This window comes from Gracilinanus agilis, chromosome 4 (genome assembly GCF_016433145.1).
Source record: "Gracilinanus agilis isolate LMUSP501 chromosome 4, AgileGrace, whole genome shotgun sequence".
Classification (NCBI taxonomy): domain Eukaryota; kingdom Metazoa; phylum Chordata; class Mammalia; order Didelphimorphia; family Didelphidae; genus Gracilinanus; species Gracilinanus agilis.
Genome location: NC_058133.1, coordinates 110,621,284 through 110,648,760, shown reverse-complemented (window position 1 = coordinate 110,648,760; position 27,477 = coordinate 110,621,284). Strand labels below are relative to the sequence as shown.

Sequence of the window (27,477 nt, the reverse complement as noted above, 5' to 3'; positions counted from 1 at the left end):
GCCAAGAGGTTCACCAAGCTGCCACCCAAGGAATGTAGAGTGAAGGATGAGGCTCTCTTTTCCCCAAGAGAAAAGGCTCCTGGGGTGACACATACCTGGGAGGCTCAGGCCTCCTAACGAGCTTCATCCCTTTTGGGAGCTACCAAACAGAGCGGCTGGCTGCCCCACAAGGCCAATGGTTCTGAGGGCCCTCATCTAGGTTTGGTCATGGCACTGAAGGGATCCACTGGGTCTCCCACATCCCGGAGCCTTTCCCCTCCATGTTCGAAAGCTTCTTTCTGCCAAGGGCCTCCTTACAATGCTCCTTTCTTCATGCAGGATAAAGGAATGTTAGCTCTGGCAGATCTGACTCCAAACCATTAAAAAAAAAGTGATTCAGGATGGGTGTTTTGGGCCAAAGATGGGAAAATGTAGGCTTCTCTCCCAAAGGACCACCACTGTCCATCTCTTGTAAATCACAGAAACGCTAACAGGTAAGGAATAGGATTCCAGACCAGAAAACACGGCTTCTGCGGTTCAGCCTTCACCCGGTGCCTTTCTCTGAGCCCCGGGAGCTGTCCGTGGCTCGGCCTTTCACCCTGGTGTTCCTGGGGGAGAGGGAAGCAGTGGGTGAGATTTGGGAGGGCGGGTCAGAGCGGAGGGGGATCGTCTGGGCAGAGGGAGAAGGACCGGAGAGCATCGACAGGAAGGAAGCTGTTAGCCCGCCAGACCATCCCTGCTTTGCAGGGTCAGCACTGATGGTAACTTCGGATTTCAGTCTCAGGGAGGCTTTTTGGTTTGTGGAATCAAAATACGATCAAGGCGGGTGTCCCTGTGCCCAGATAACCGTCACCGGCTTTGGCAAGGAGCGGCTTTCAGCAATCTGACTGAATCCCGTCGAGCCCCCCATCTCTTTCCGGCGAGCAGCTGCCTGCCTCCACGCAGGATCCGAGTCCCCTCGCTTCTAGGGGCCGATCCTGGGGGAACGTGTCTCTCGGTGCCTTGGAACCAAACGGCTCCGTCGATGACTGACTTCAGGATGAGAAGTCTTTGCGTGTTAAGTGCCCAAAAGGAGTCAGAGCAGCGCCACCCCCCATTCGCTAACGGTTTCAGACCTGCCCTGCATACAACGAAATTCTCTGAAAGCCATTTTCACAGGTCCAGGTTCTAAGAACATCCTCCGTGGGATTCCTTCCTGGGTGGAAAACGGAACGAGGACAGCCCTTCTCCTCCCTAATACAAAGTAGCGTTCGGGGACATTTTACAAGGGAGAATGACTGAAGAGAGTCTGGCTGAGGGCATGGAGGAGGAGGGGGACCCATGTAAACACCGACCCAGCAGACCCCCACAGAGAGAAGCCCCAGCCCCGGGGAGCTTTGGGCTTGGCTCCCATCCTGATAAGTTTCAGTAATAAGAGATTTCTATGGCTGAGTTCTCCTGTCCCAGACAAAATAGGGTTTGTAACGGAAACAAACAGACCCTGGTGGTCACTGTGTGAACTGCCACAATAACTTACAAAGAGACACACCGCCACGGTCCACAGAACCAGGAGTGTCTACACATGCCAGAGACTACGGTAACCTACAACTGTTGGCGTGTGTGTGTGTGTGTGTGTGTGTGTGTGTGTGTGTGTGTGTGATGAAGCAGAGACTATATAATTCATTATAACCAGTACCCAAACGTGGGGCCGCTGAGAGGGGGCGTCAGCGGCCGGCCACGGCGGCAAGGCATCCCCGGTGACTTGAGGAGGACAGAGACTTGAGCCACATCTTTGCTGTTTGCCTTGCCAGATTTCACAGTGACCTGATAATGGAAAGATCTATTTCTGGCTATTGCCTAAGACTGGTATATACTGTAGCTGGCTGGATTATGACTGACCGAGGGAAGCTGAGGGAGGGGGCAGGGTGCGGGGGGGAGGGCCAGGGAGGGACACGGGGAGAGCTTCATTCTCAAGGGTTTGAGCTGCTGGGAAGGCTATTCCTGCAGGAATAACTTAGAATCTAATTTTCAGCTGAAGTCCCCAAGCTAGTTAAATAGGACGATTTTAATAACAGTCTCTGGTTCCTTGCATCCCCTGGTCTGGAACAATCAAATGGGGTCCATCAGACTGTACAAGACTTGTCAGTGGGCTGTGGGGAGGCTGAAGAGTTGACGCCAGGACTGGTGGCATTGGTTTTGGGGAAGACCACCGGCTTGGGTCGCGTGGCCGGTGGCTTGACTGGGGCGGCCATCTTGACTGACTTGACCGGCCGGAAAGCGCACGGGATGTCCCCGGCGGTACTGGCGCTCCGCTGGAAGGCAGGCTCGGGGTCCTTGAGGAGCTGAGTGTGCAGGGGGCTAGAGGGTTCTGAAGTAGGCGCCACCACCGGGGAGGTCTTTAGAGGCTCCAGGGTATCCAGGACCACGTCAGGGGTGTGCTTGACGCTGCTTTGCCGCTCGAGCTCTCGCAGTTCGTTCAGGGCAGAGTTCATGGTTGCCTCAATATCCTGAAAAATAGAGAAGGGAGATAAGCGGGATGTTGTGAAATGTCGCCGCAGATCCCATTTGATGGCTACAGGTCAAATCTTGTCAGAACCAATTTCGAGGGGGCTGAGGGAGCTGGGTGTCTGGATGGGGGGTCTAGATCAGGGCCCTGAAGTTCTCAAGCCTATCCATACGGCTCAGGGTAGGTGGGCCACCTGCTGGGGCTTGGAGAAGCCTCCCCTTTCGCGTGGTTGTCATCCTCACAAAATTGGTAATAATGAGATCCGACCTGCAGTCCCCTGGCCCTGGAAGGGACCAAATTCTCACCCTGGTTAAAGAAGGACAGGCCTTACCCGTCAGGGATTGAGGAAAGGTCCAATAGTTCTGCTCCCTGCCCACCACCTGGGGACGGGCCACTATGGCAGGAGAGGGCAGCGTAATGGTGCTGTTCTCTTCTGTCCATCACTGACAAGAGGGCACTGTCCAGGAGGGGGAGCCAAAGCCCACTTGGGTGAATTGCCTTCTGTAAGTTACAACGGAAACCAGCTCAGCGAACAAGCAGCATCCCTAGCTCGGGGACTCCAGAGAACCAAAGGACCTTTGTTGGCAAGCCAGCTGCCTCCCTAGGAGACCTCCCTGCTCCCGCCTCCCCCCCCTGGCAAACTCGTGTCTGGCACCCTGCGCCCTCGCCGCCATCCTGCCGTGGGATTAGGGCTGCACAGACAGACCGGGGCCCGGCCAAAGCGTCTGTCTGTCTGTCCCGGGAGGGAGAGGAGCTTTCTCGGCAGGGACACGACGTGGCTCCGCCGCCCTCCTTTCCTGTTAACACCTGTCCAGAGGAGGGAGCTGGGAGGAGTCCCGCGGGAGAAGCAGCTGACGACCGTGACCTCACACACACAGAGGCAGAGCGAGAGGCCCAGCAAAGCGAGACACGACAGGCCTGACCCAGAAGACATTCCTTGAGAGCGCACCACAGCCCAGCCAACAGAGACTGCCTGTCTGCCCCGGGGCGCGGGGATCTGGGCTCTGCCAAAAGCAGGACAGTCAAGGGCAACAGGAAGCCCCTGGTACCCACCTGGACTAATGAAAATTATAGAGCTGAGGGAGACGTCTGAGTGCACTGCTTGGAGTGGCCGCGGCCGTCGCAGTTTTAAAGATGGGGTTAGCTCTCTAACATTTCATGGAAAACAAAAAGTCAAAAGGATGGACTAGAGATGTAAGGAGGCCCCTCGTTGTGGGGAACTGGCCTCCGTTCCTCCTGGGAGACTCACTCACTGCACCCACAGATCTCATCCCCTCTAGGCCCAAAACTGGCTATCATTGCTAGGTTTCTCTGAGCTGCAGGGTCAGGAAATGGCCTAGGAATGGGGACAGCAGGAAGGAAACGGAGGGAAGGGAACACGACCGGGCACAAATCTAAAAGGAGAGGCGTCACACGCCACCTGGCCAATTCCACTAGCATAGCCTGCGGCCTCGGTGCCGAATTTCCTGGAGCTAGGAAGCCCCACAGCGGGAGAAGATGTTGGCTGTCACATCGGTAGGCACCAGCCTGGAAAAGTTTCAGTCTTCCAAATAGGGAACAGCTGTGCAAATGCTTACTTTGCACCTAGGCAGGGAAGGAGCCTCCTTCCTTCTGCTCCATCGTGCCCCTTTGGAGAAGGGGTGCTAGCCAGCGATGCCTGTCTGAGAGTGTGCAGCACCTCCCGATGTGGCCCGGTCAGTGGGTCAGAAATATCCCCATGGCAATCACTGGGTTCCTGGCCCTACGGTCCTAAGGTCGGGAAAGGGGAAACTGCCAATCCCCTCTCGCCACCAAACTGCAGGTTTTACCTGGGCAATGACCTCGGGGTCCATGGGCCGGTGGTTGTTGAAACTCTTGGACCTCCCGGCCGTCACCGTCTTCCGGATCTGAGGACTGTCCAGCCGATTCTTCAGAGACGAGTGTCGGCTGATGGAATTGAGACCCCCGTGCCCGCTGGTGGAACATTTATCAGGCCCTTCCTTGGGGAGACTCTGGGTGATGACGGGCTGGGAGGAGGGACGGCAGCTGGCCCCCCCGGCTCCCGAGGAGGAGTCCAGCAGGGGACTGCTCAGCCCGTGGCCGTCACTCTGCCGGAAGGCTTTCCTGATGTTCCCAGATTCCGGCCGCTTCCTCTGCCTTTGGTCACAAACAGAAAGACAAGCGTGAGCAACAACAGGCTCAGGGCCCAGCACACCCACATCCAAGGAGAGGAGGGAAGAGGAAGAGGGATGAGTTCCTGCCATCCAGCATTTTTCCAGGGAGAGGGGAAAGGGCCACGGAGTGCATTCTCGCCAAGGCTCCATTGTCCCACGAGTCCTTGATGCTTCCATTACCCCGTCACCTCCCCCCGCACCCTCCCCAGCCTGGCAAAGGAGAAATGGATACTTACTGGTTGGCGGTGTACTTTGAGCTCCTGAGATGGAAAAGGCTAGGCAGAGGGAAAGTCTGATTATGTGAAACATGATCATGGGGACAGAGACTCGGACTCTGAAAGATGTCCTTACTGTAGCCTTTTTTAAAAAAATCAAATGAGGAGACTGTACCCCATTATCAAGGGGGTGGGGGAACGTAAGGCAGAAGGCAATGTTTTTTTCTCCAACTTTTAGAGTCCTCCTACCAAAATCCATCAACACAAGGAGGGTGGAATGATTACAGGGTTTGGCATAAAGCTTATAATATGAAAAAAGAATACAGAGAGCCTCTCAAGGGCCTGTAATACTGCAGGAGTTAAGGAGAAATTTTATGAATTCTGATTTATTTATCTTACTTCTTGAATCACTGAGAATGAGATTAAACTTTGGCTCTGGGTCAATTCATTACAGGCCACTTAAGGCTCTGTGTAAACTCTACAATTAAATTAGGGAGTCTGGCAATCTTGTGGTTACGGGGCACTGTTTTAGAATGAGCTCGAGTTCTCTTGGACATGGATGACAAAAGAGCCAAATGAGGAAAATGGATTCACACAGAGATATGGAAGAGACTGCTTTCAGGGTCAGACGGGCAGTTACGCAGCTCTGCTCCCAATCCCACTATCAGACAACCTGGAGCAGGGATAAGGAAGGGACAGTGCTGGGGGAAGGCTGGAGAAGAGGCCCTGCTTTGGGTCCACTTGGGTGGTGCTGGGGCTCAACCGGCCCCATGTCTCTTGGTCTTCCAAAGGCGGCTCAGGGGAATGGGAATGGCTCTAGCCCAGGAGCTGGGAAACCTGCCTGGACCTGGGCTTAGGACAGGGGTGAGGGGTTGGGGGGGGACCAGCTGATCCTCGGGGTCCTTTCCAGTTTTAACATTTTAAGATTCTCTGGATTCTCCTGGCCTGTGATTTCAGTGGTGAAAGAAACGTCTGATATGGAAATCTACTCTGCAGCTTATAACCTTGGGGAGCTGGCAGAGGGGAAGAGAAGAGGTTCACCTGCCCAGGTCATGTGCTAGTATGTGTCTGACTCCAACCTAGGAGTCCAAATGGCCTTCTTCCCTTTACACAAAGACACCTCTTGAAGGCTCTGATGACTGGGGCCTGGCTTTGTTGTTTTTGTTCTAATTGCCACCTTTTGTGCAGTCTGAACAGGATAGCTGGGGTTTAGGTCTAAATTGCCATAAGATTTCCTGCCAATGCTACCAGTGACTATTCCCCTCGTTACCTATTTGGAAATTGGGAGAGAACCAGGGACCCAATGCGGTCCGGGAGAATGAATGCTAGATTTGGAATCAGAAGACCCACGCTTGAGTCCTGGTTCTGCTCCTCCTGGTTACCTGTGTGACCTTAGGCAATCACTTAACCTTAGTAGGCCTGAGTTTCCTTTACAATAACAGATGGCTTTCCAGACCTAAATCTAGGCTATTATGGGGAAGGGAGATGAAACTCAGGGGTCCTCCACTGCTAAACACAACTTGGGACCCAGAAATTAATTTTTGAAAGAGAGAACTCAAACTGCCTGTAAGTTTGGTCTATGATTTTTCCACTGGTGGTAAATGTCAAACTATAGAATGTCTTCTTCCAAGAATTCCTTTATACTCAAAGCAACAACTAAGCTGGTGGCTTAAAAAAAAAAAAAAGCCACACACATACATAGTCACCTTCCCCCCCATTATTGGGTTAATTACAGGCTGGGATTCTTGTGATTAGAAACTTATAATTAACACAACCTTGTAAATAAGGAACAAAAATAGGATTAGCCCACCATGATTTTATTAGCCTGCTTTCTCAACAGAGTAGCGAGTTTGGGATTGCCCGTTGGGGTAGGAAATGAGTGAAATCCTCACTGTTTTTCATTTACTGGCTTAAGTTTACAAATAGCTCTAAATAAGGAGGTAAGTAGCTCTTTCTGAGGTGGAATTAATATAAATGACTTCCCCGACTTGAAGTTCGAGAGAAAACTATCAAAGGGGCAGCCAAGTCCCCCAACCATGCCCCTTCTAATGAGTAGCTGGAGGAAACAAACAAACAAAAAAAGGCAGAAAGATCTAGGCGACCTGATATGGTTTAGAAATAAAAAGCGCATTTATTCTCCTTCCAGTTTCAAAGTCCAGAGGCTACAGTTAACAGGTTTTCCTTGTGCAAATCATTTCATTCTTCCAAAGCCATAGGGGGATAAAAACTATGCATCATCACTAGTTCACATTCATGGCGCATCCCTTAGGGGCCTGCCGCCATCTTATTGGCACCATCCCAAGTTTCAGGGTCTAGTAGAAGAGGTGATGGATTGAGGATGTCGTGCCATGCCCCTTGGGGAGGCAGAGATGAGACTAGGGGTCCAACAACCAGGATGTCCCCTGGAGAGGTCAAGGGGCATGGACACAGAGCCACGGGCAGGGGATTGTGGGGTGGGCGGATGGAAGACCCTAACTTACTACCGGTGTGACCGTGGAAGTTGGGGATCACAGTCCCAAAGCCTGTTGGAAGGAACTTGAAGTCTGCAGTAAGCCTGAATAATGGAGAAGGGTATATAAGGCTAAGGCCACGTGAAAAGTGGCACACTTTCTTTTCCCGTGTGAAGGGGCAGAATGAAATGGGAGTGGGCTATGGGGAGGATAGCCAGAAAAGAGGTGATGGTGATCTCGTCCTCCATAGGAGTGAATACCAAGAGCAGGGAGCAAAACAGACCAACAGTATTTGAACAAACATGCCCATTATTAACACCAGCCTAGTACAAAACTCTTAAGGCCTTTAACCTTCAGAGAAGAGAGAGCCTATTATTAGGTTAAGAATTAGGAAAGAGACAGGACCAAAGAAGTCCCCCTCAGCAGAACAGTTTGGGTCCGTGTTGTCTAGGACAAACTCAGTCACTTGGCCACTGGCCATTCTTGAGCTTTGGATAACAGCTTCAGACCTAGGATTCCCAGGTGGGTTCCTGGTGACAGACACTGTAGGGACACAGAGAAAGAGAGGTGGCTAGCGGAAAGCCTCGCCCTAGCACTGAAGCTCGCAGAAGCTTCCTCGTCCCCGTCCATCTAGCCAGCGGCGCTGAACGCATGCAAGTGGTTAGGCTGGGAAAGCGGAGTGTCTTTTAGCAACCTCCCTAGGTGCAGCGCAGGGATGGAGAAGACCGTTAGGCTGAGAGCAGGGCGTGAGGCTGGGGTTAGGAGGCGGTTGGGGGAGCAGAAAACGAAAAGCAGCGCTTACTTGTTGATGTTTGCAAGATAAATATCGGCCACATGACCCCCACTGGGACAGCTGGCCCCGGCTCTGGCCGTCACCTTTTCTTCAGGTGGCTCAGAAATGACCTCAATCTCAGACTTGGGGCTTGACCTCTCCACGACACCATCCTCGCTGGGGGAGAAGGGGTGGGTGGGCAGGGAGGGAGACAACAACAACACAAAGAGCCGTGTTAAATCAGCAAGATGGCCCCCCGACACACACGCTCACACACGCTCACACACACTCACACACTCGCGCTCCCCGGCAGCGCTCCAAGATGGCGGCAATACCCAGTAGCCCTGGGCTGGCTGGCCCTGTGCAGGGAAAGGAGGGGCAGGAAAGCAGGGAATCAGCAACCTAGGACTTGATTTGAGTTATCTTAAGTGAAATACATAATCCAGCTGAGTTCGGTAGGCTCTCGGCTCCTCAGGAAAGAAGGGCAGGTTCCAGCTAGAGGAAACCTGGAGCTGAGGCATCTGCCTTTTACCCCCAGGCTGGGCTGGCTGGGCTGGGACAGTCCCCTGGAGGAGGAAGAGATATGTCCAGGTTGCTGCACATCTGCTCAGGCTTTGGAGATGCTGGCGTTGAGGCAGGAGAGCCTCACACTTCGTCGGGGCAGAACTAGCCCCACTTGGAGCTTCCAAGCTGGTCCCAGGTCTTTCCATTGCTCTCCTGGCCCCTCTGGCTAGGGGTCATATAGGGAGATGGTAAGAAAGCCCCTTCTCCCTCACAGCTCATCTTCTGCTTGGTCTTGCAAGGAAGCCATAATGCTAAATTTAGGAGGGTTCTGGATGTAGTCACCACCAGATTTGCAATGTTATCAACAGAAGGAGGATATTCCTTGCAGAACAAGCCAGGACAGGCCGGGAGGGTAAAGACTTGTTCAGGATATCAACCTTTAAATAATAATAGTGAGGGAAGGACCAAAAACCCTGGCAGCACAACATCCAAGGGGAGGGCAGTGGGCACAGGGGACCAGAGATCCTTCTCAGGCTGGGCTCCAGGTCAGGCAGGACTCTATCAGGCTGGGGTCCAAGGATGGAAGGTATGGTATGGAGAATCTGGAAACCACCCCAAATCCTTCATAGGTGGAATTCATCTGGAAAACTCTGAGCCCAGCCCAATTTTCCTTCCTTCCTCATTACTCCTTCCCCAAATCAACCTCACCTGGGTCACTGAACTAAACTGGGTTATTTCAACAAGGTTTCTTAATCCATGTACTTCCTAGAAAAGCAGGAAGAACCTTCATCACTAATGGTCACATCTCTGGTTCAGGTTTTTCCAGCCAAAACATGATTTTGTTTTTTAAGTGGGAAAAATGTCAAAATAAGATCAATGGATTGGGTTAATTCATACTGGCCAAAAACCAAAACACCCTTTCTTCCTGAAAGGGTCAAGACTGTCCAGACCGAAAAGAAAATGTTCTCTCAGTCTAGGAAGGGGATCCAGAGAGTCGTATAGTGACATCTGCTTTCTTTGGTATTTTTCAGGCATACATACACCAAGTGGCTATTGAGAGGATTAGTTACTGGATTTGTTTTGGGGGATGGTGATTCTGGGGACTTCCAGAACGATGTCCCCAGCCTGAGAGGCTGGCATCTTATGACTCTCAGTTTTTGGCAATATTCACTGAGAGTCCATCTCTTAAAGGCTCATCTTGGAAGTGGCACTAGTAACCCTGGCCTCGTGGCCTGAGGGCCCAACCTACGTGTCTTGGACCACGATGTACTGATGAGGGATGAGTCCATCAATGCCATTGTGTCGGCCCTCCCACCAGTCATCAGAGGCCCTGTGGTACAGCAGCAAGGAGGCCCCCTTCTTGAAGGACAGTTCTCTGGCTGTCCGGCCGATGTAGTCAAACTTGGCGATGGCCTCAATGGGCTCACACTCTGAAAGAGACAAGAGAAAGAAACATATAAGATCGAATCTTGTGGATTGGATAAGGCTCTCAAACCCTTAATCTATAAAGAAATAGGATCCAGCCCTCTGGTATTCCAGTCCTGATTAGGACTCATCTTCAAAGGCCCATTTACATGAAGATAACTGATAGTGAATGAATCTTTCCTTCACTATAACCTTCCATTAAACTGGGATAAAAGGGCTGTACTGTGAGAGGTAATCTTGCTCATCATTTCCTAGCTTCTGGCAAAAAAAGGCTGAGGGAGAGAGCAGTTAGTAGGATGGGCCTTCAGAGCCCTCGGACTCATCAGAGACAGCGCTGGAGAGCACCTGCCTTTTTGGAGGACTTCTCCATTTACCCCTCCATGACCCTTCCTCCTGAGCAGATGATGCCACCTGTTCATATTCTCCTCTTCCCATCCTCGTCTATTAGGTTCAGATCACCAGGACATTCTCTCAATATTCAATGACCTCAAGCACCTGGGTCATGATTTTCCATTCTAATCTATCCCCAGCATCCTTGGGAGTATAGGAAAAATGATTTATTATACTGTTTTAAAAAATTACTATACTGCTTAAGTCCAACCATACGTGATTAAAGGTTGTCCACACCTAGAATGCTGATTCAACCCAGGAAGTCTCTAGAAATGACAGAGATGGCTACAAGGTATTTCTGAGCCATCCCTTCCCCCAACCCTTTTTCTGTCCCAGATCCTCCCAACGGGAGGATTGAAGGTTTTAGGATATCACCCTCCAGGAACTCCTGACGGATCTATGCCAAGCTTCAGTTTTGGGTTACAGTTACTCATATCTATAACAATCTACCTTGCTTTCAGGATGTCCTCGTGGCAAAATTGCTTAATTGTGTATTTGGGGTTCCTTGTAGGAAATCTTTATCAAAATCCGATGTGATGTAAATATTCCAGAATCTGGAGAGAGGGAACCAAAACTTCTTCCCAGCTCTCTCTCCTCTACCAAATGACCTAATAAATTCGGAAACCATTTTAGATTTTGAGGCTTGTTCTCAAGAACAACAGGATCTTCTGTATTCATAGTAACAACTGCTCAAGCACCAAAATGCATCCAGTTTCAATGACTTCCTCCTCCATCCCTCTCCAGCCCTTTCTAGTATGATCTCACCCTAGACTTCACCATCTCATGGAACTGCATGGCCTCTTAGGCTCTAGCCCTCAGGGTGATTTCCAGTCACTTGACTGATCCCAATTTTCTCATTTTTATCTTCTCCATTTGGTTTCTGCTCATCTCCATAACAACAATTGACACCCCCTGCCTTAAAAGGTTAATTTAACATATCACTGGCCACTGCAGCAGAATCCTTCATTCTCTGAGGCTTCACCTTCCTGGCCAGTTAATCCTGATCTCTAGGTTGACCTCATCATCCAAATGGTGCCGCTTCTGGGGTACTGTGCATCAAAGGAAAAAGTCTTATAATTGAGCTGACTTTTCTCCTGACAAGTTGAGATGCAGAATCTTAACAGGCCTTTCATTTATTCTTGTTGAATCCCGATTGAATTTTCCAAAGCAACTGTTCCAAACCTCTTCCCCTTTCCTTAAGCCCCTCAATGCCCTCTTGTACAGCAGGTCACTCAGCCTCCAACTTCACTTAGGAGATTCAAACCATCAGATGGGAGTAACTCAACTCCTCTCCTCAAAACCTGTGTAGCATTCCTAGTTCTTCTCCTTCTCTTGTTCCTAAAAATAGTGATTCTCTTTTGAATTATGGTTATTTCCCAGGTTGTTGCTCCAGAATTTATGGGCTGTCTCTTGGTAGTCTGTCTCTCTACTAACTCCTTTCAATAGGCTCAGATCAAGCTCATGTTTTCCCAATCCAATGACCATCTCATTTCTCTTCTCTCTCAAACTTATTGGAAAAGTTATCCAAAGTCCATGCTTCTCTTTTCTCCCCAGCCCCTGAAATGTCTTACACACCATCAGGTCATTGCCACTGCTCCTTGTGGTTATCCGTGGCCTCCTCATCTCTTACCTTCAGTGGGCTCCCTATTTATTCACTGGCTCCATTCCTGTAATCTAGGAACACACTCATGCTTTCCCCATCCTAAAAAAATCTTTTCTGGATCCTACCATCCTCAGTAGCTCTCCTCTTCTCTTTTCTTCCTCTACAATCTCCTTGGTGAGCTCCTCACCAGCTGAAGCTCCCTTCTCTCCATGTATAGCATTCCCGGATCTAAATATCCATTTGTCAGCTTTCTCTTGAGCCAGTCTGGTCCTAGCTCAGCAACTGCTTTTTGGAGATTTTGAACTGAAAGAGCTGGGGGGGAGGGGGGATCTCAAATCCCACCTGGTCAGAACAGAGCTCATTATTTTTTCCCAACCTTCCCTCTCCCTTTTGAAGGCATTCCCTTCATTGTTGTCGTCCCCCAGGTGTGAATCTTGGTTTAATCCTCAAGCCCTCACTCCACCTGGCCAATCCAGGATCACATCCCGCCATTTTTCTCAGCATGATTTATATATTCCCTCTTCTCTCCATTCCTTGGCCCCCGGCCAGGCCCTCTTCACCTCTCCCCTGGGCTCCTGCCTCCCAGTTAGGATCCCTGCCCTCTCTCTCCTTGGCTCAGGTGCTGAGGTCCTCTTCCTCCCTGCCCACTTGTTTCAGTGGCCCCCGGGAGCTCCAGATCCAAACTGAACGCCTGATGTGTGGCATTAAAGCTCTTCAGGACCAGACCCTCTCCTACCTTTCCAAGTTCATACCCCTGACTCGTCACGCACTCCAGGCCGGCTACCCTCCACCTCCTGAGTCCTCAGTGCCTTGGTAGTGGTTGTCTCCCTCACAGCCACCTTCCTCAAAGACTCAGCTCTACTCAGCTCCAATGTGGCCTTCCTCGGAGGCCTTTCCCACAGCCAATATGTGGATCGCTAAACATCTGGATAACAAAGTACATCCCTTCTGTCCACCCTGCATTTATCTGGTAAGTACTTGGTTATTCCCAAGTCATCTCCCCATTAAAATGTCAGCTCTTGAGGGCAAGGATTGTCTCTCTCTTACTCTGTAACCCCACTCCTGTCCTTCAGTGCTCAGCACTGAGGGAGCACTTAATAAAAATGCTTAGGGCCCAGCTGTGTGACCCTGGGCAAGTCACTTAATCCCCACTGCCTAGCCCTTACTGCTCTTCTGCCTTGGAACCAATCCACAGTACAGGAAGGTAAGGGTTAAAAAAATACTTGGTGACTTCTCAAGACCCAGTGGACCCTGCTGGGCTCTCCTCTTCCTCCTGGAGCACTTTGCAGGCAGGGTGCTGCTGCTGACTGCCTCCTCCCCAGGCTCCTGGGGCACCACATAACTCCTCTCTATCCCCTACGGATTCTGCATCTTTGTCCTGCCCCCTTAAGGGTGGATGTCCTCCAAGGCTCTGCTCTTGGCACTCCTCTCTCTGCTGACTCTATGGGCAACCTTACCCATTTCTTCAGCTTCTCAGATCTATTTCCAGGTCTGACTTCTCTTAGCTCCTGTTCTACACACCAAATGGCCTACAGGACTCTTCAAGTACAGTATGCTGGGGAAAAGGAGTATCCTCACACGCAAGACAGCATTCTAGGCCTTACTCCTAGGTGACAGACTTGCCCTGAGGCTGGAGAGGAACCAAAGCATCCTCCCCCCAGTATGACACTTCAAGCCATTTGTCCAGGAAAACAGAATCCCCAGCAAAGTGGGAGGCTCAGAGAGCTCAGCAGAATGTCCTGTTCCTTCCTCAGCCCTGGAAAATGTGGAGGCACCTTCTTGGCTGCTGAGACTTCCAGAGCCCAAGTGAGCCATACAAGGTGATGGGGAACTCTTGGAAGGAGTGGGGTTAATATCCTGGCTAGGCAGGACTTAATAAATCAAAGCAGCGCAGAGAGGCCCTCAGATGACAGCTGAACATTCGACTTCTCAATCCACACCAGGCCCATCAATTGCCTGGGGGCCCTTGCATGCTTGCAACTTTGGAAAGGGTCGATTTTTCCAGTCAGCAGGCTTGAGAACTTGTGGTTGCTTCATCTTGGCTCCTGCTCCTTTTCTGTTTTGCTTCTGTTTTGTTCTTGGCATTTAGTGTCTCCATTCCCTGGGAAGACTTTTTTTTAAAACAAATTCTCTGTCGCTTTAGTATCTTGTTACCTGGCATGAGTCTGATTGATGACTGGGAACTAAATAGCGATCACTATGAACTTAGGTCAAGGGGAGAGGGTTAGGGAACTGGGGAGGGAGTTGGGAATGGGATGGCCACAGGATTATAGAGTGGGAAGAAACCTCCACATCTGAGACTCTCCATCCCCTCGTTTGGACACAGTACTGCGACTTTGGCTCTGGGAAAAGCGGCAGAAGATGGAAGGTGCTACAGCATGTGGCTAGCAGCCCCAGGCTGCAGAAGGGGGCTCGGGCCTCATCCCCAGGGTCAGGGCTACATACGTACCATCGTCACTGGTGTGGTGGTCCACGGTTATGTCCTGGGCAGAGTCTTCAGCTGAGGTAGTCTCTCCATGGGGACTTTCACTGCAGCAAAACCAAAATGAAAGTCACTAAAGGTGAATCAGAGGATCATTGGTTTTTAGGGGAGAAGAGAGATTGGTCCTCTGCACATTCTGTCTCCTAAATGCTCAGGGCCCTGCTGTGCACATGGGTATATAACACATGCTTCCAATAAAAGTTTTATAAGTAGCTTTCAGAGGTCATCTGAGCCAACCCATCCCTTCCGGGCAGAACTAGGCAAACCAGCTGAGACAGCCTTGGCCTCACACCTTTTAGCATCCAGAGACAAGCAGGACAGGCTTGAGGCAAGAGAAAGCCCTCTGGGGCTGGTGGAGGAATTTCTTCCTGGAAATTCCTGGCAATATCTCTCAAGCTACCACAGGGGTGATTCAAAGCTCTTTTCACTCTCTTCCTTCCCACCATACTTGACATTCTGTGGCTTTTGAGCATCTCCACTGGTGGGGAGGTAAGATATGAGGTTGGGAAGCAGAGCAGGGAGAAGAGGGGAGACCATTAGTCAACTGACTCTGGAAAGAGGGGGAAGGAAAAGAAAGCTCTTGGCTAACATTGGGCTCAGGACTCTGGATTTGAGTTACCTAATTGGCTTTAGAGCTTGCCTGGGCAGTTACTGGAAACTATCTAAACTCTGACTTTCAGCTCAAATCTGAAGGATGAGCCACAGTGGGATAGACCCCCAGCAGAGGGTCACCCACTTTTAGTGTTTCCTTCTTTCTAACAAATCTGATTTCTTCTGAAAGCAAAGAAAGGCAGGAGGGCTGTTGGATCCCCTGAACCAAAAGCACCCTGAGACAAGGTCACTCCTACTGGCCTCTTCCTTCATCTCTGGGTTCTTTAAGTTTTTCCCTCCGTCCTTTATTCTTAGGGTCCCATGGCCCACACAGATTAGAGCTTCTTAAGTCTCCATAGATATTCAGTTGGTTCTGAGCAAGTTTTGAGATAATCAGAAACCAAAAAGGCTGCAAAAGGGAGAGACAAAGGGTGCTATTAAACCTCCCTCTAATCTCTGCATCAGGAGGACAAAATTTCTGTCCCCACCATTGAGTGAGCTCTTTCAGGGAAGACCTAGACTTTGTTTGGTTAATACAGAAGGGCTAGATTTTTCAGGCAGCCTTGGGAAGAAAAAACAGAATGGGGCTAGACTCCCTGCTGCCATAGGAATGCAGAGAAATCTTGGCTTCTGTCTCCTGGGCTGCTCTAATTCTCTGGCTTCTCCCCAGCATTCTTGGGGTTCTGGCCACCCCTTTTTTAATCTCTCCAGAGACTCCTTCTTGAAACAAACTGCCCCTTGTTTATCCATGGTGACTAGTCTCTTTTCTATGGAAGGCTGAGGAAAGGATGAGTTTCCATGAAGCCCTCTCCTCTTTCCTTTCCCACCTTAAAGCAACTGATGCTTGATTCATCAGATCCAGGCCCAGATCTTGCCTGGTGCTGTAGGGGGCCCTTCCACTTGTTTCCCAGTTAATCAGTGAGTTTCCTCCTAGCACCCAACTAGTAAAATCTGTAAACATAGGATGTGAGGAAGAGCCCCCTGGACAACATTGAGAGAAGGTCCCCTTCCAGGGACCTAAGCAGAGAGCCACCACATAAAGTTTTGGTGCTTGTGCACAGAAGAGTTTTTTAGGTTCTTACCCAGGCTTGTATACACATGGGCAAGGTATGCCCAGGTACTTTGAGGAAGCATTACTATGGGCCCTGCTCTTTCCCATTCCCATGTGAAATGTAGGTGAAACCTGGATGTATACATCTATGGTCTAGGGCAGGGACTCTTAACCCAGGTTCTGTATCTTTGTTTTGTTAATATTTCAAAAACCGTATTTCAATATTTTTGGTTACCTTTGCAAGCCCATGTATTTATCCTATGCATTTAAAATCAATATTCTAAGAAGGGGTCTATAGATTTCAATAGACTGCCAAAGGGGTTTGTGACCAAAAAATATTCAGATTCTCTAGTCTAGGGCATTGTTCCAAAGGTTTCCAACAATCAGAGTTGTCCTCTCCCTCAGGGGTGCTGGAGGGTGAAGAGGAGAGCCAGGTCCCTAAGTGCACAGATAAATACAGCATTTGATGGCTCAGTGTATAAACTGACCAACATCCCTCTGCAGTTACTGTATATGTTGGTCAAACGTGCTCCACTTTTCCTTTTACCAGGATGCCTGAGAAAAGTGAACAGGCGAGCACATTCTGTGGCTGAGGAACATCACTGGCGCTGTCCTGCTCTCATCACATGAAGAGCACGGGCTTCCTTGGAGGTCAGGGAGCAAGGTGGATGAACGTGGTTCCTAGACCAAGAAGTTCTCCTGCTCTCCCCTAACCTGGCTGATAACTGATGCTGGCTAACTCGGGTCCAGATGGATCCCTGGCCTGGGCGAGTTAATGTTTGCAGCTTTGGGTCCCAGAGCATTCAAGGGAGGGAAGCAATGAGGGACAAGGTGGTAAGGGGTGAGAGAAGGAGAAATCTGAAAGTAGCAGAAAGAGAGGCTGTCCTTATCCCACTTGGCATTAGCTCTCTTAGCTCCTGAGTGGTCTCAGGGGAGAAAGAGCACCGTACCAAGAGGCAGGGGACCAGAATTCCAGGAGAATGATATCTTGTGAGGAACAGGTCCCAGAAGAAAGGAGGGATATACATTCAAGAGAAGGGGCTTACGGGGAAAGGGGGAATATTAGGCCTGTCTTCAAGTATCCAAATGTTTGTTATATGGAAAATGGATCATGAGGTAGCTAAGTGGCTCAGTGGATTGAGAGCCAGGCCTAGAGATGGGAGGCCCCAGGTTCAAATGTGACCATAGACACTTCTTAACTGTGTGAACCTGGGAAAGTCACTTGGCCCCCATTGCCTAGCACTTAATGCTCTTCTACCTCAGAACCAACATACAGTATTGATTCTAAGATGGAAGGAAAGGCTAATAAATAAATAAATAAATAAAATGGATCAGAATTGTTTTCTGAAGTTGTAAGCACAAAATTGGAACCAATGGCTCTACGTTCTAGGGCTTCAGGTTTGAGCATGATATAAAGTTTAGAGCTCTATGACTGTAGGATGAATTGCCTCAAGAGAGAGTGTGAGCTCCCCATCTCTTGTGCTTTAAGCAGAAGCTGAAGGACAAGGCGCCAGAGATGCTAGTGAGGGGATACCTGGAAGGCAGAAGTGAGGTTCCTCTGACTCTTAAGGGTTCTGCTTCTAATGGCTCCATGTAACACTCAGTAGCGATGGGATTTTGGACAAGTCAATGAGGCTTTTGAGACCTCAGTTATGTTTGCTTTAAAGAGAGAGAAGTGATAGGAAAAAGCAGAGGGCTGGCCCAGCTGATTTCAGACCTCAGATCTAGGATTCTGTGTATCCAGTAATGTAGTATTGTAGTCATACCGAATTTTGGCCAACAGAATTGGAGCCATAGCCACCATGAATTCTCCAAGAGCCCATCCCACTGTGTCCAAAGAGGACTACAATTATGTAGCCCATTTGGATGCCAAACCTTCTCCTACTGTCTTCAGAGAAGAGTGTTGTGTCTCACCACCCCCCAGGAGACAAATTCTGAATGACTTCTCCCCCTTTCCCATTAGAATGTAACTTCTTTGGGAAAAGGCCGTATGGCCAAAACTATTTATGGCACTAAGATGGTGCCCATCCTTTGGGGAATGAATGGATAGATAAGTTGATATAGGAATGGGAAGGAACACTATTGTGCTATTGGAAATGATGAAGGAGACGGCTTTAGAAGCTTTGGAAGACTTGTATGAAGCCATTCACAGACAAGGGAAGAGAGCCAGAAGAAGGCTTTCTATAATACCAATAACGGAAAGGCAAGTCACTTTGACAGCCTTCGGGATGCTGACCAACACCAGGCCCAACCACAGTTCCGGAGGATCAGAGAGGCTGCTGCCGCCTCTTAAAGAGCACTCCTTAGGAACAACCACAATTTCGAACACCCCACTGGGTATAGGAGAATAATTTGGGGGATAATTTGCCTTGCCTCCCTTACTTTAGAAAGGCTTGTGGAATCCCTTTCCTCGGGATCATTAAGCTACAGAAAGAGCTGGGATCCTGGTAAGGGGTGGGGCGAGCAGGGAGAGGCCGACAGGTCAGGGTGGGCCTCGCCTCTGCCACAGGCCCTCTCCCAGGCCCAGCCGCCAAGGCCCTCCCTACCAGTAATCCTCCATGCTTCCTCCTCTGCTGTAGACGGGGCCCTCCAGCTCCCTGGGGCTGGGGAAGATATTCTCATGCTGGATGATGATGGTTTTGATCAGCTCATTCACATGGGCCTGGCAGGAGACCTGGTCATGGCCCTCGGGCACCGACATCAGCGTAGGCCCGAAGCAGATGGCGAGGTTGTAGGGATCCATCATGTTCTCTTCACTGAACTGTGATAAACTACAGGAGACAAGAGAGGGAGGAGAGGTGAGGGCGAGCGGGGGACAGCCGGCCCAGGAGGCACGGCCCAGAGCACAAACAGAAGGTCTGCAAATGGCCACCTGCCCGCCTCCGGGCTCCTTCAGCCAAGATGGGAAGGCGGCACCGGGGGACCCTCATGCAATGACAAGCGCCTTTGGGCCTCGCCGCTTTCCTCTCTCCGTCTCCTAGAGACTCCTGAAGAAAGGAGTGAAGCCGGCTCCTCGGCGTCCTCCCCCCCTTCCCCACTCCTCCGAGGCCTCTGCCAGCCCCGGGGCTCCTCTTTGCGAGGCTCGCCCACATTCCCCCTTCAGAGGGCCTCCCTGTGGCCGACGGCCTCTCCAGGGGACTCCCGAGGCACCCTGGTGGCTACCCAGGTGGAAGACCCGCTTCACACAAAACGACCCCGACACTGGGCTGGCCTGTCTCCGGGCCCTGGCCTTATGGAAGAAAGTCTAAAAAGCCCAGAGATTAGCTTTCCTATTCTATCAAGCCAGCAGATTTTTTTCGGAACGGCTAATGCCACTGTTCTCCATTTTCCTAACATTCCCCTCCATGAGCATGCAGGATGGGCGCAGGAAGGGTCGGCGTGCTGCTCGACTTCTAAGGAGGTTTCCTCTGCATGGAGTCTGCCTTTTATGGGGGATTTTATCGATCCTGGGACCCCCCCCCCCCCGCTCCCAACCTGTCTCCCCCTTCCCCGAGAGCCATTGCGGTGGCAGATGCAGATCCCTAAGGCAGCCGCCATGGCTGCCTCCTGAGCCTAGACCCCTCCCAGGGAGGCCTGAGGGTCCCTACAGAAGGGCTCTGGGCCAGTCAGGTAATTGAAAGAGGTTCCCAGGTCCTCCCTGCCTCCCCCAGGCCATCCATCACTGCACACATCCTGGTGAACAACTGCTGGGCCTCAGGGTGCCATCCGCAAACCCCAGTTATAGGCCAGGAAGAAGAAGAAGGAGGAAAACAATCCTCCTAGCCAGGCTTCAGATAGCACTTGGAGGTCCATAAAGCTCCCTACGTATATCCACTTGTTTGACCCTCCCTGGGAAGCAGGGGTGATTACTCTCATTTCACAGAGGGGGACACTGAGGCTGAGAGTGTGCTCAGGGCCACACAGAAGGATGTGAGGTCGCACTTGAACTCAGGTCTTTAGACTCCGGGCCTGCTGCTCTATTCCTCGTGCTACCCAGCAAAAGGAGATGGTGCCAGAGGCCATGCCGGCCCGTCGTCCTTGGAAGGGAAAAGGCAGCCTCTGTGTGAGGCCCCGGAGGGCGGGCTGCTGCTTGGAAGACCACTCACTGATTGAGGAAGGCGAAGAGGTATCTCATGACGACCAGAGTGGTTTGGGGCAGGACAAGGAGCACTTTCCGGATGTGCAGAGCCCTTTCCTGAAGGTTATCCATAGCTGAAAAGAGAACAAGAGTCAGTCATTTCCCCCCAAAAGACTGAGGGCAGGTAGTGGCTCGGTGGCTTGAGAGCCCGGCCTCGTTTGCCTTGAATCCAACTTGGAGCCTCCAGGCACAAGAAGAAAGCGCAGGAGGCTTGGAGGAAATGATCTTCCAGAGAGTCCTCAGTTTACCCTCAGGAGCTGTCTGTCCTTCAATCAAATCCCCCAGAAAGCCTGGCAACAAGGGCCCAGGCCCTCACGGAGAGCCATAGGCCCCAGCACGGCCTGCTAAAGAGGCTCATGAGGACTGGGTGAGCCCGGCCTCCTGGGGCTGGACGGGATGGATGAAACGGAGAATAATGCTTAGCTGACATAAAGACGCACAGAGGAGGCATTTCACAGAGGCATCCCTGTAGAGAGGGAAGAGCCCTGAATTTGGAATTGAGACTTGGGTTCCCATCCTGGCTCTGCTTCTTATTCCCTGTGTGACCCTGGGCCAGTCACTTCATCTCTTTGGGCCTCAGATTCCCCATATATGAGGGGGCTGGTGACCTCCCAGGTCTCTTCCAATTCCAAATCAATGATCTTATCACAGCATGATGCCCTTTGGTTGAGCAAAAATTCAATTGAATTAAGAATTGTTGTCAATTCTATGATTTATGACAGAGGCTTCAAGATCATCATTAGCAAACTTGTCTTCTAAACTTTTTAAGAAGCAGATTAAAATGAATTAGGAAATATTTAAAAAAAACAAATAAAAATATAATTTAACAGGGGCAGCTGGGTAGCTTAGTGGATAGAGAGCCAGGCCTAGAGACGGGAGATCCTGGGTTCCACTCTGGCCTCAGACACTTCCTAGCTGTGTGACCCTGGGCAAGTCACTTGACCCCCATTGCCTGGTCCTTACCACTCTTCTGCCTTGGAACCAACATTGTATTGATTCTAAGATGGAAGGTGAGGTTGGTCTTTTTTTTGGTGTGTGTGTAAACACACATACATAAATATATTTACACATACACACACACAATAGATAATGTTATTGCCTCCAGATTTTCTGTTAATGTTAATTTGAGATTTTCTAAGTTAATAGACAGCCCACAGAGACTGACACCACTGGTTCACAAGGCTCTTTCAGGTCATCTGTTTTATATCCACAGAAGACCCATATCCCTAAATATTTTTATATTTATATATTATACGTAAATTACATTATTCTATGTAATATCGTAGAAAGCATGCGATGTAGTACATATCACATATCTTATCATTCACACTGAGCACTTACATACTATAGGCCACGTTTACGTCCCGAGCAGGCCCCGCCCCACTCTGTGGCCGCACACAGGTGGGCCTGGGGTTTGGGGGGGCGTTACTTACTGACGCAGGCCATCAGGTCATGGAAGATGTCCTTAGGGAAGAGAGGGTGTTCCAGGCCTCGGAAATAAAGCTTCAGGACGCCTGCTATGGAATCCATGTCGTGGTCATTCTGGTCTCCGGCCAGCGGGTCCTCTCCTGGGGACAACAAGAAGCAGGTGAGGAGGCTGCCTCTGAGAGGCCTGGGACAGGGGCTTTCCCGTCCCCTCCCCTCCCCAAATGGAGCCTGTAAATAAGGAGGAGGAGTTTCCTAGCCGGCTGCCCAGCAAGCAGGAAGATCACAGGTGGACGCAGAGGGTGCTGCCTCAGGGCGCCCAGAGGCCAGGCAGGGAGAGCCCATCCCTGAAGCTTGGTGGCAGGGTGGGGAAGAGGAGCTCCTCTTGGGAGTCACAGAGTGGGTCTGGGGAGCAAGTCCCCAGGGAAGAGGGAGAGGACGGGCTCCGAACAAAGGACCCCTACTTACAGGAGAGCAATCGTCCCAGAGCTCCCTACGGAAACTTCCCCTCAGATGTAATTAGATTTAATGATAGGACCAGCCTCAAATTGGAACTATATATATCCATTACGGTGACGGAAATTACCAAAGCTTGCCCATTACCTTAACAGCCCACAAGATAATAAATGGGCTGTGATGAACGGGTGCATTATCGGGGATATTAAGTGCTGCCAAGGGTTCCGAACGAAACCACACACTGCCCAGATATCCTCGTTCGCTTCTTGGCTTTGGGTAGAGGGTGTGCACTAGTGGGCCAAGGCGGGACACGCCGGGGATGAGCCTCGGGCCTGCTGCCCAGGGTGGAGAATCAGGCCACCCCCTGCCTGAGGAGCCAAGAAAGCTGGCGGCTCCCCCTGCCCTTCTACCGTCGTTCTGGGCTGCCGGGGCTTTTCCTCACCTCTCTCGAAGGCGTTCTTGATGTCATTCACCTCCACCTGGGATCCAGACACCCGGAAAATGCCTTCGTGCTGCAGCCCTGGGAAGACAAGGGAAAAGGAAGGAGTCAAAGGACAGGCGGCACGGTGGCTCTCGGGGAGCCAGGACGTGTCCTAGCCCCGAGGAGGCCTCGTCTGGTCTCTCAAGAACAGGCCACACTTGGTCTAATGAAAGGCCGGGTGAATAAAGGTCCTAGAACGAGCCAAAGAGCTGCCTCAGCTCTGTCCCTGAATCTCGGCCAGGGGGCAGAAGCACACGTGTTTTCCCTCTTTTACTGGGAAGGATCTGGGCTCAGAGACAGCGAGAGCCTTGCCAGGGGTCCCACAAAGGCCAAAGTAGGTCCCACCTGAGGCCTCTCCACTTTATGAGCCGGCTGGCCTGGCCAACGTGCCCTTCCTAGAACCCGACACAGTCTTGCTCCGGTCCTTGCCTTTTGGCCCGGCTTCCTCCAAGACTGCTCAAATCCTCTTTGAGAGGAGGCCTTTCTGAGCTTCCGCCACGGCTCCCGTCCTTCCTTCCCCATTCAGATCAGCCCCCTTTCTCTGGCTACGCCTGCTCATCACATTGCCATCTGCATTAGTAGCTGTGCTAGGCGCAGTGCCTGCCCACCGAACACACGCACTTTATAAAGGCTCTTTGGTTTGGTTTTTAACCCTTACCTCCTGTCCCAGAACTGATACTAGGTATTGCTTCCAAGCAGAAGAGGGGTACGGGATAGGCGATGGGGGTTCAGTGGCTTTCCCAGGATCACCCAGTTAGGAAGTGTCTGATGCCGGATTTGAACCCAGGACGCCCCCCCCTCTGGGTCTGGCTCTCCAGCCACCGAGTCACCTCACTGCCCCCATAAATGCTTCCTGACAGATAGACAGACTCACTGACTGACCAGCCAAGGTTTCTCCTGGTTCCTGGCTTGGTACAGACAAGGGCCCTGAGGAGTATTGGGTGGAGGTTTTCCGCCGTCACACAGAGCATGCATGGCCAAGGCTGGCTTTAGAACTCAGCTCTTCTGCCCCCTGATTCACAGTTCGGTCCACGAGGGCGTCTTGCATGCAAACGCAGCAAGATCTCCCCTGAGCCCTTCGGTTCTGGCACAAAGTCAAGCCTAGGACGACTGTGTCTGTCAGACTTCTACTGAGAAGAAGGGGACACATCTGGTAGTGCCAGTGCACGTGGCACTCAGCAACGGCATTGTGTGTCTATGGAGGGGAACAAAAACCCAGCCGCCACTCCTCCGAGCCTGCCCAGAGCCCGGTGCTCGGCTCCTTCAGCCCGGACAGCTGCAGACACCGACTCACTGTGGGAGCCCGGGCACGTCATTTACCCTGTCTGCCTCAGTGTCCTGAGCTGTAAAATCGGGCTGAGAATAACCCCGACCTTAAAGGGTTTTTGTAAGGATCAAATGAGGTGACGTTTGTGAAATGCGCTTTTTGCACGGTGCCTGACACACAGTGGGCACTTAAATGTTTGTTCCCTCCCCCTACTCACTCCCTTCTCTCATCTCTCATTTACCAAATACACCATATCACAGACTTGGCCTTCTTTCAAATCCTGCAATCTTCACAAAAGGCCGACAACCCAAAGGAGGCCAAATTGGTTCCAGGGGAAAATGACAGCTAGTAAGCACACACTTCACCCACTACTAAAGGAACAGCCCCTTGCAGGGGTCAAGGCAGCTGATGCTCTAGTTTCCAGTGGTATACAACACAGTTCCCGGATGGAATTCTGAATGCAACTGAAACAATAAGAGGAAGTAAGCCGTCAGAATCTAATTACCTGACTTCTAATAGAACTTAAGTTGTCTTTGCCTCTATGGGAATCTGCAGAATATTCCCCATAGAACACGAGGCAACATTAAAACACCATTAGAATCGAAGCAATGGGGCCATATTAGTTACCAATAGGAAGAAACAATCAGATAATGTTGTTCAAACAAAGAATGTAAACAGCAGGTGTTTGATAGAAACAGCCTGATGGCCAATGACTTAAAACACTCTCTCATTTTCTCCCCTCTTTTTGTCTCCTTCTCTCTCCCTCCATCCCTCTCTCTCCCCCTTCTCTCTCCCTCCCTCTCCCTCCAACCTTCTCTCTCCTTCCCTCCCTCTGTCCCTCCAACCTTCTTTCTCCCCCTTCTCTCCCCCCCCCATATCTCTCTCTAATACAAAGAAAAATACTGTACACACACACACACACACACACACACATAAAAATACACACATGACGTTACATAAAGAAATGTCATTTTAGAGACCAACTTCCAATGCTCTCCTAGTGGGCTGTGTAATTATTTAAATCTCAGGAAAATTGGTATCTCTGGCCTGCCAGTTGGAGCAGAGCAGCAGGGACGACTGGCCCTGGCTCATGTGTCTAGGGGCTGATGTAAATCAGTAGTAGAAATAAAGGAAATCAGGCACTAGATCCTTTGGAGGTTGACCTCCAGGAGAATTCCTTTCTTAAAAGGGACTCCATGAAGATGATGTTTGGGCTGATAAAATCAGGAATAAGAGTAAATAAATAGTTGTCCTCTAAAAAAATTAAAGAAAACCAGATGGGTTTTCCATTATAAGGACAGTAAGTTCTTCCAAACTTCCTCGTTTTTCCTCCTTAATGTACATTTAATTTAAAAAACTGAACTGATCAAAATTGAAGGAGCTACTCTGAAGGCAGCCTGGCACCTAACATGGGCCCTTTTCAGCTTGTACTGCTGTAGGTTGCTTGCTCTTATGAGGAAGAGAGCTATTCCATTATTATAATTATTGGCATTTTCCTCCTCATCACCATAAGGGTCAGAACACAAGATCCTACGTGGAGCAGATATATTCAGATTGCCTTTTTAAGTTGTAGATTTCTCATAACAATCAAAATGGACAGCTAACAACTGATTTCATTAGGCCTGAGCCCGGGCACATCAGTGCCAGGTTTCAGTGTTCTTGCTGTCTGAATATACTATTCTAGATCTTCTTTTAATGGAATATTATTGTGAATAATAAGAAATTATGACTGTGAGGAATTCCAAGAAACATGGGAACTGTTACAGAGCAAATTAGGTAGAACCAAAAGATGAATATACACAATAATTAAAATGATATAAATAAAGACTTTACCAAAAAGAAGTCAAACTCTCAGTAACTGATAAATCAAAGAAAGTCTCTGGTTGTAGGACAGAGTGGTAAGTCCACTGTCAGACGTCATCAATATACCCTATGTTTTTGTTTGATTGTAACTCTGTCAAAAAGAAGAATTCAGATTGGGTGGGGATGCGGAGCTGCTGTTCTCCCCTCCAGCCCCTAGAACAACTGTGATATAAGGACAAAATGCAAAAATGAAATGTATTTTTCAAAAAGAATCAATGCTGACTGATATAGGACAAGTCACAAGCATCTTAAGGTATTAATATTTCATAATGCACATTAAGAGAAAAAACATATTGGGGAGGCAGGTGTTTCTTTGATGTTAAGGCTAACCAAAATATGAATTTTCCTTCAAGAGCAAGAATCAAGAGAGGATAAAAGCTTGTAGTCTATCCAGAAGATTAATACCTCTATATAAAGAATACTTTAAGGGAAAAAAGTTTAGAAATACTAGACGTGGCAACAAATAAAAACATAAAATGAAATTGATTACATGTTGGCAGGAAATGATTGATTGACAATGTCAACTTGTTACAGCAAAGATCCAAATCAATATCAATTAGAAGAAAAAACTGAAAAGATACAGCATACATGTGAGGCAAATGACTTGACTTATTTAAATAGGTTGGAAAATGGGAAATGGATAAGAGAATAGACATTAAAGATACATATTTCCTATGGAAGTTTAACCATTTGTTAAATTACTTGATAACCACCAAATCAATTAGTCATTAAATTCATCACCACCACCCACACAAAAAAACTTTAGCTAGCAAACAATATTTCCTTTTTTATTCAAGATAAATAGTGTAAAGGATATAATTAGGGATGACAAAACACACTTCCTTTCTCTCAGTGGAGAGATGAAGGATGATATAGATTTACATATGCTGTCAGATATAGTTACTGTGTTGGTTGGTTTTGCTTAACTGTTTTGATTTTGTCATGCAGCTGTCAAGGGCAACAATGCTTCAGAATATAAACCCAAAATCTCACAGGAAATAGTAGTGGAAAATATGAAAACTATCACATAGTGAAAAGCAGTGGAAAGAAAGACACTTAAAGAAAGCTTAGCAAAAGACCCAATCGAACTAGATACTCCCATAGGCATTTAAGGATGAAAATGGACAACAATCAAAAAATGGCAACTATCTATAAATATTCCTATAATGAGCTCTCTTCTCTTTTACTGATAATGGAGTCTCCACTGTGCTCTACCACCACTGTACTAAACTAGTTGTATATAGAAAAGGCCCATGATGAAGGGGACAATTTTGAGGCTCCTGCAAAATCAATTCTCAAGATATATTAAAGGGAGGACACTAAGTGATTGGGAGGAAAAATTAGACATCACTCATGGCAAAAGTGGACCAACAAAATATCGATAACTATCAACCCATATGCCTACTTAAAAAAAATCTTAACTTTCTTTCTTAGAATTGATATTGTGTATTGGTTCCTATAATCATAATTTTTTGTCATTACATCACTTTTGATTATACAATTGACTGAAAGATGAAGAGAATCCAAGAGCCCACAGTGCTCGGAGCTTGCTGATTATTAAAAAAAAAAAAAACCAAAACCACTGGATTTCCTAGAGCAATGTGTGTCATCTTAAATGCTCTTATCCAACAAAGCATCTCTTTTGCACATGTCAAGATCATATGGAATGTTGAAAGATTTTACATAACAGAGATAATAATGACAATCCTCTAATTAGTCAGATCAAGTGAGGCATAAAATAGGGAGAGGTATTCTTGGGAAAGTTGTT

At 49.3% G+C, this 27,477-nt stretch overlaps 1 protein-coding gene across 2 annotated transcripts in view; it reads right to left on the bottom strand.

The window, feature by feature from the left end:
* Positions 1–1,617: 1,617 nt before the first annotated feature.
* The window catches only part of SRGAP2 (SLIT-ROBO Rho GTPase activating protein 2), a 232,911-nt gene continuing 207,051 nt past the window's right edge, over positions 1,618–27,477 (bottom strand). For both annotated transcript variants that reach the window (XM_044671582.1, XM_044671583.1), the window contains exons 14-22: positions 22,541–22,618; positions 21,651–21,785; positions 20,186–20,291; positions 18,647–18,871; positions 14,426–14,505; positions 9,808–9,988; positions 8,085–8,231; positions 4,273–4,600; positions 1,618–2,465 (exon numbers count right to left, since the gene is read on the bottom strand). In XM_044671582.1, the coding sequence (XP_044527517.1) occupies positions 2,082–2,465; positions 4,273–4,600; positions 8,085–8,231; positions 9,808–9,988; positions 14,426–14,505; positions 18,647–18,871; positions 20,186–20,291; positions 21,651–21,785; positions 22,541–22,618 (1,664 nt within the window). In that variant the 3' untranslated portion in view covers positions 1,618–2,081. The remainder of the gene's footprint in view (positions 2,466–4,272; positions 4,601–8,084; positions 8,232–9,807; positions 9,989–14,425; positions 14,506–18,646; positions 18,872–20,185; positions 20,292–21,650; positions 21,786–22,540; positions 22,619–27,477) is intronic.